This window comes from Hyaena hyaena, unplaced genomic scaffold (genome assembly GCF_003009895.1).
Source record: "Hyaena hyaena isolate Hyena2069 unplaced genomic scaffold, ASM300989v1 scaffold_226, whole genome shotgun sequence".
Lineage (NCBI taxonomy): Eukaryota > Metazoa > Chordata > Mammalia > Carnivora > Hyaenidae > Hyaena > Hyaena hyaena.
The window spans coordinates 788686-796562 of record NW_024080858.1 but is presented as its reverse complement, the minus strand read 5'-3'; the positions used below and the strand labels follow the sequence as shown (position 1 = coordinate 796562).

The 7877-nt window shown below is 40.5% G+C and overlaps 1 protein-coding gene across 1 annotated transcript; it reads right to left on the bottom strand.

Annotated features, from left to right (window-relative positions):
• Nucleotides 1–574: 574 nt before the first annotated feature.
• Nucleotides 575–6490, bottom strand: SAP30 (Sin3A associated protein 30). The gene is made up of 4 exons (XM_039243243.1): nt 5866–6490; nt 4009–4134; nt 3234–3332; nt 575–912 (listed from the first exon to the last, which is right to left on the bottom strand). The coding sequence occupies exons 1-4, from the start codon at nt 6184–6186 to the stop codon at nt 790–792; spliced, it is 669 nt and encodes a 222-aa protein (XP_039099174.1). The 5' UTR covers nt 6187–6490; the 3' UTR covers nt 575–789.
• Nucleotides 6491–7877: the final 1387 nt, after the last annotated feature.

Below are 7877 nucleotides of genomic sequence, written 5' to 3'. Positions count from 1 at the left end.
TCTAGATCTCTCCAACTTATGAGTTTTAATTTGCAATGTAAATGATACAGGGAATGACTGAAAACTAATGGGCACTGCAGAACTTCAATGTTCATATCATATAAACACTTGTTCTTTCTCCAAGACAAAATTTAAAGGAACACAATTAACTCTATATTATTTGAACTTTCAGCACTGTTATCTTTTCTGACACATTAAGTCTTCTTTGGAAGGAGGTATGTATATAAATTAAACTGTTCTTCCTAATACTTTATCAAGTAGTAGTAGTAATAATAAATGATAATAATGAAAATAAAAAAGAAGTTAAACCTTAACGGAAGTCTATTTTTCAAATCTGTTAGCACTAAAATGCACTTTAAAGAATAATGCTAATGAGGATATCTTTGATTCCAAATCAGATGTCCCAGAGAAAGCAAAGGTGCTACATTTGTTACTTCTCCTCACCCTTAATTTCTTGGAATTAAAAAAAAAAAGGTGGTAACAAGATGATCTTTACATTAAACTCTCAACAAAAGTAGCACCTAGTCAGTTTAATATAAAAATAAGTTTCACAAAATGAATACACTGAAGCAACTATAATAGTAATCACCTTTATTTAAAATATTTCTTAATCTAGGAAAGCCCATTTTACATGAGTTTCCAACTAGTTATTAGAGTCGGAAACAAAGAAAATAAAACCAGAGAAAATCCTCTGTAAAAAAAATACACAAGGAACATTTCTACATGTGAAAAAACAGCAAATAGTCTTAACATCTGAACATCCAAGTCTTAGTCTCAATTCCATCTCTCTTAGTGAACACCACTATCAACCTTGAGATCTGATTTGTTCTTGTCATTCTTCACTGAGTAGATGAAATATGTTAAGGTGTCTTTTTCATTCACTGGAATAGACCTAAAGTGGCAACCAACTATCTATAAAAAAAAAAAAAAAAAAGAAATTAAATTATAGATATTAACAGATTTCATACTAGGTAAAAAAACACTTTCATCAAAAGAAAATGTGCTGTGATAAGAGCTATCTCCTTTTAAAAATAAACTGTTTAACAAAATACCAGCAAGATGAAAAGCATATTAGAATATGATGTTATGAGCCAGAGATTGTGTGATTTCAAAGGACCCTCCAACCCACTCATTAAAGATAATTAGAATGTATTTAAATTTTATAATTAAAATCTACATTAGCAAGTAAATATTTTTAAGCTTTAAGTACCAATGAAATCAAGAGAATGTAGACTCTACTCACAAAAAGGATAAATATATAGTTGAAATAGTTTTGGTACTATAGAAACAAACCATAAAATATCTTATAAATACGTTTGCTGTATCTTACATTCATTCATTCATTGGCAGTACTCTGTTAAGGTTCCTTGAGAGTTTTTTTGGAATAAGTATTATTGATGGAAAATGAGAGAGGAAAGAGGAACTTTCACTGAAGAATGTTTACCTGCCTTCTGGCCTTTTCATTATGCTAATCTAATGTGTGCACTGCAACTACCAGTAAGTACAACAGACTAAACTGAGGTGTTGATATGCTTATCTAGATTGTAGAAGATAAAATTTCTTAAAGAAAATGTTACTCATATGATAATTAAGAGATTTAAGGAGGACAGTCATCTAACTCTGGGATCTCTTATCACTTATCTGCATTTCTAAGTAAACTATAACACTCAAAGCCATTTGGATTTTTTCTCATTTCTAAAGAAGAAAATAGCTCTGGAAATAACACAGCTTTTTAAAGATCAGATTAGCAAATATTTCAGTTGTGACTTAGACACTAAAAAAAAAAAATATATATATATATATGTATATATATATATACAGCTGACCCTTGTATAACACAGGTTTGAACTGCAAGGGTCCATTTACACACTTTTTTCTCCAAAAAATACAGTACAGTACTGTACATGTATTTTCTCTTCTACATGATTTTAATAACATTTTTGTTTCTTTAGCTTACTTTATTCTAATACAATAAGTATATATATATATGTATGAGATACAACTGGACAGTGTATGTTATCAGGAAGGCTTCCAGTCAACAGTAGGCTATTAGTAGCTAAGGTTTTGGAGAGTCAAAAGTTATACGCAGATTTTTGACTGTGTCCCTAACCCCTGAATCATTCAAGGATCAACGGTACATTAAGTATAACATTTAAAATAATTAGTTCTTTGGTCCTCATTTGTCCCAAAACAAAAGTATCATCCACTTGATCAGTATCAGTATATATGGATACAGTTTCATCACAGTAGGTAATATCTATGTTTTTGTTATATCAAATTTAAAGAAAAGCTGAATGTTTGTGGCAAGATGGAGAGAGGAAATTCTGGCTAAAAAGTCAATATATTAGATCTTAACAATGTTAAAAAAGCATTCTGCCAAAGAATTGTACCTTCTTTAACTTTTACCCTATTTAATATGCATGTTTTAGAAAATGTTGCCTTAAACCCCGAGCTAAAAACTATGATAAAACTGACTTATATTTTTACATTTCAATTCTGTTTAGTAGACTAAGCATTTTTATGTAAAAAGATTAAATTATAAATATATAAATATACAAACACCTTAATAGGATTTACAGATTTCTTGGTTCAATTCATTCCTGAGAATACATACATTTCAACATTTACCAAAGGACTAGAAGTTAGTTCTATAACAAAGTAAAAGCTATGTAAAATGTTGGATAAAAGCCTTTGCATCTTCTAGATGTGAAAAAAGCATAGATGCCTCAAATAAAACATATTAACATCAATAAGGCCAAATTCTGAAATACTTAAATCAACAAGTTATAGGAATACTATTTATGAGTTTATCTGTAGATCTAATCCACCAGAAACTCAAAAAATAAATTCTAATGAAGACATTAAAGCTTATCAATTTATTTTATTATGCTTCAATTAGGTGTTCAATAAATATTTACCAAGAGTTTTAAAACCAACAGATTTCTAGAATGAGAATTTAAATATTATCACCCATATTTCTGAAGGTCAGTATTAAAAGATGCTTAGAAAACTACATACAATCCACTAAGTAGTTGTTACATAGATAAATTTGTTAAGTGGCAAGCAAACATTTCTAAGAAACAAGATTCTTCCAGTGTAAATCTTTTAATTAACTGATCCAACTAAAATGCATTGTTACATATACTACAATAACAACTTTATTAGCCTTTAATGACTCTTTTTTGCATGAACAGGCTCATTTAAAGTGTAAGTAGTTTAAAACTCATAAATACCTCAACAAGTTGTGCTTTATTAAGTCCTGGTCTGGTTGATAATTTGAAGTGTCTTTTGTATCTCCGAAGTGTATTTACTTGTAACTGATATAAATCAACCTAGAAAAAATAAACATATATAAATTAGTTCAAATAATTTTCAAAATAGTTATCTTTGATACATATAATAACATTCCAATTTTGGCACAATAAAAGTGTAACTCCATTATTAAACAACAAAATTACATTATTTAATTAATTCCATTCCATTATCCCTTTTATATAATCAAAATTATAAATGTATTAAACACTTTAATCTTTTGAAGATAAACATTGAAAACTGGGAGCAAAAAAAACTTAGAAGGCAACAGAGCTATCAGCATGGTCAACTGAAAATACAAGTTAAATTGTGTAACTACTTGCTAATTGGCTATATTTAATTTTGCTTTCATTTTCAGAGTTTCTGCTTTAAGCATTTAAAAAATTTGCTTGTATCTTTTATTTCTTATTAATTCTTTTTGTCTTTATTTTATTTTTTGAGAGAGGGAGACAGTGTTAGTGGGGGAGGGGCATAGAGAGAGAGAGAGACACAGAATCTGAAGCAGGATCCAGGCTCTGAACTGTCAGCACAGAGCCCAACACGGGGCTCGAACCCACCGACTGTGAGATCAAGACCTGAGCCGAAGTCTAATGCTTAACCAACTGAGCCACCCAGACACCCCTGTTCTATTTTTTAATCCAAGCTACAGAATGGAATACTTAGGATTTACATTTAACAAACAGAAACTTTATCTACCTCTGGAGTATCAATATCTTGAACAGGTGAATCTCCTCCATCATCATCACTCCCTTTCCTCTTTCTTCTGTTTCGGACACTCTGAATTAAGTTTTTATGATAATCACAAATGTAAAGATGCCTTGCCTGAAACAGAAAAGTTTCACAGACTAAATATGATTATGTAACCTATGTATTAGTAAAATACACTGGGCACAGTGAATTATTAAAAATAAAAACAGTCAAAACAGGCCATTGTTAACAAAACAGCATGTTTCTATGTTTAAGTCCTGCATCCAGTTAAAACATACCATGTCTGGCAGTACAGTTGAGAGGATTGGGGGATGGGGGGGGGAGGGGTAGGAAGGGAGACAGAGAAGCAGAATGAGAAATTTCAACTCTCCGGATTTTGTCATTGAATTGCACTGAGGGTGAACTAGATTCCTTAGGTCATGTTGTTTTGTTAGCAAGGGGAAAGATGACGTTGTCCACAGTTTTGCTATTTTATAGTATTTTCTCTACTCAAAAAGCATATTTTAGTAGCATGATGTATGCTTCCTATTCTTTCTCAATACCCAAATTATAATCCAGATACAAAAGTATCCATTTTTACAAATGAGCTATTGATTTCATAACCTACTTACATTTAAATTTGAATTATAAACTTCTGAATATTTAATGAGTGCATTTATCTGTAATATGTTTTCCCAATCAAAGCAACAAGAAATTCAAGTTTACTTGAAAAGTTTCTCATGAGCATGACTAAGAACTACTTATTACCTGTTTAGCAGGCAGAAAGTATCACAAATAAACATTGCAAAAGCTTCAATTAAATGTAGTCTTGAGAGTTGCACGGTAACATGTGAAATATTGGGGTTCATATACCAACAGTTAAACTCCTTTAAAAAACCAAATTATTAAGGACTAAAGCTTTTAAATTAACTTTTAAACTAAGTCTAGGTTATAAATATGCAGGATGTGTACTAGGTTCTGGCATCTGGTGATTCATTTACCGCCAGCCAGAACTCCGGAAAGTGGCGAAGGTTGTTTCTAAAAACCTCATAGATACTCTGGTTTCTCTTCAGAGCGCATAAATCTTTCGCCCTTTAAAAACCTCATGGAGGGTCGAAGAAAAGAAAGAAAGAAATAACATCCCCCTCCCCCCAACCAAAACAACAACACAGACGTGTGAAAGGACGGAAAAAGAAATCCCTATGGCTGCCAAACGGATGGCAAAACCGTAGAGGCTACGTGCTCCCCACGCTGCGAGCAGCTGCGCTGGATGCTGACACGGTTCACAATCCCCGCTCCCCGCAAGGCGCGGGGTGAGCTCGGCTCCCCTCCCTCTGTACTCGGGCGAACCAGGAAAGGGGTCTTACTGAGGTCATCAGTCCTCGGTCCTGGCAGGACCCCACTTTCCCTACACGAGGGGAGCTACTCCCTGGGGCCAAACGCCAGCGAGAGCAGCAAAACAAAGAAGGCGCCTCCATTCCAGAAGGAGCTGCCGGGCTGCAAGAAAACTACTCCGGGCCCTCCGAGCCGCGGTCCCTTTGTTTCGTTTCCCGATCTCAGAGGAGGAGGAAGGGGGAAGACAGCGAACAGCACCGACCCGGGGAGCGCGCGGGGGGTGGAGGGGACGCGGGCAGGAGGGGTGGGGGAGAAGCGGAACCACCGAGTGCTAGTGCGTCGGTGGGGGTGGCGGTCAGAGTTGCAGCGACTTTGTTGTTTGCTTCCTACCAGAGACCACACAACGGGTTCCCACTGCAGCCAGGTCTAGGGGGACCCCTGGACCCTCCGCCCAACAGCCCCCGTCGGCAGCGCTCCTGGAGCCCCAAGGGGGCGGGCAGGACGATGCCGTCCCGTCCCGCCGTCACTTACGCTCTTATCCAGCTCGATCTTCACCTTCTTCTGGGAGATGCTCTTCTGGATCCTCTTGCTGAAGCTGGCGTTGCCTGCCGCACGGCCGCACCGCTCACCGTCCTCCCGCAGACAGCACAGCTGTCCGGGCCCGGGCCCGGCCGCTCCCGGGGGCCCAGCCGCCGACACGGCCCCAGCGCCGGGCACCTCCGCCCCGGCGCCGGCCCCTGCCCCGTTCCCTGCCGAAGCGGCGGCGGCGGCGGCGGCGGCAGCGACCACGGCGGCCACAGCGGCTGCCGCGTCCCCGCCGCGGCTCATCTCCTCAGGCGTGAAGCCGTTCATGTCTCCGCGCTCTCGGACACCGGCGCTGACAGAAATCCCCGCTCGCCTCGCCGCTCCCCCTCTCTCCGGAGACTCTGGGGTCTCCGCGGGAGTCTCTCAGGCACCTGACCCGGCGGCGGCAATTCTTCCGGCGGCACGGCCCAACACCAAGTGCCCTAGCCTGCTGGTGTCTGCTGGCGCCGGGACAGTGGACACTGCTTTGGGTTAAGAACCAGAGTCAGGCGGCGCCCGGAGTTAGGACCCCACTCACTGTCACATGGAAACGCTTCAGCGGTTGGACCTGGGCGCCTCCGCCTCCCGCCAGCCCCTTGTCTTGCGCAGGCGCGACGCGCCCTCTCCTGTTCCGCCCCTTCCACGCTGTCGCAGGGCACCACGGGAATTGTAGTTCTCTGCGGGAGAGTCAACCTGAGTTCTTCCCTGACTCGGCGCCTCGGGGATTGGGAGAACTACATGTCCTAGCATGCTTCGCATAGTGACGGACTGGGCTCTTTTTTTTTTTTTTTAAGCACGGGGAAAACAGGGGCGTGTGTTTGAGGGTTGTGATGTTTTCTCGCTTCTTGTCCGTCCCGGGAAGTTGGCTTATGTATAGCTACCGGGATTTTGCAGAGTTGGCGTTCTAGACGAAGAGGTCATTCAGCTCCAGAGGCCAAGCGTAAAATACTAGGGGCTGGGGTTAAGAGGGGAGGGTAGTGAAGGTGTGGAGTAAAAAAGTTTCGGGGCTTTTCATATCTGGGGAAAAAGATTTTTTGTTGTGGCCATGCTGTTGTGGGAAACCCAAACCAAGGAAAATTCATGCACGCTAGCCCTCTTCGGGACTTGGAAGTCCTGCCGCTAACGCGGCTGCTGGAAAACAGTTCTGCTCATTGACGCACCGGATTGCTTAGGGGCGCCTGCTAAGGCGAAAACGCCCTTGTCGACCTCGACCGTGACAAGGCTTCTTCCCAAGTGCCTCAGCTTACGGCCCTTTTTAAATCCTTTCACGTTCCTGCAAGGAATATATTTCATTCTTGTTTCATTCTTGGGCGCACAAAGACGGCCGCTTCCTGAGGTGGAGCTGCTGATTAGCTGATTATAACAGGGCTTCTTTCGGCCTCCACTTCCAACCTTTGCAGTTTCTCCTCTAATGGGGCGGAATCCAGTCTCCTTCAAAAGGGATAAGGTGACGCCACCCATACCGAGTTAGCCTGAGTGCCCCTCTGAAACTTCCCTGCTTTTGCTCCGCGGAGCGAGAAGGGGGAAAGAAACCGCATTTCCTTGGGTGTCCGCCAGTGCCCGTGCGCTTGACCGTGCAGCGTGCGTGTCTGTCTGCGCGAGTGTAGGTACGTGTCTGTCTGCGCCTCTGCGTGTGTGTGCGTGCGTGACTGTGAGCGCGTGCCTGTGGAGGGCAGGGTAGAAGAATGAGAGCAGCTGATGTGAAAGCTGCACCTTTGCTGGTGACAGCGGGTCATTATTTTTATCAGATGTATCCTTTTTAGCAATCCCGTCGTTTAAACAAAAATACGAAGCCGTAAATTTTTTTCAAAGTTCTTCTAGGTTTATTGACTTTAGTGATAAATCATGTTTTTTAAAATGTAAATATCCGCTGCCCTGAAATTCAAAGTCATCTATTCCATTTGTGCTTTTCCTTTCTAGGATATGGCATGGGGGGAGGGGGAAGGAAAGGCATTAAAATATTAATTGAGTGGGCAAAT

Bases quoted from the DNA above. Each gene is read 5' to 3' on its own strand.
- SAP30 (XM_039243243.1), bottom strand. From the start codon at position 6,186: ATGAACGGCTTCACGCCTGAGGAGATGAGCCGCGGCGGGGACGCGGCA. The intron at 3,333-4,008 runs GTAGATAAAGTT...TATTTTTTCTAG, and splicing joins AAGATATTGATACTCCAGAG to GTTGATTTATATCAGTTACA. The intron at 913-3,233 runs GTATTTATGAGT...TTTTTTTTATAG, and splicing joins ATAAAGCACAACTTGTTGAG to ATAGTTGGTTGCCACTTTAG.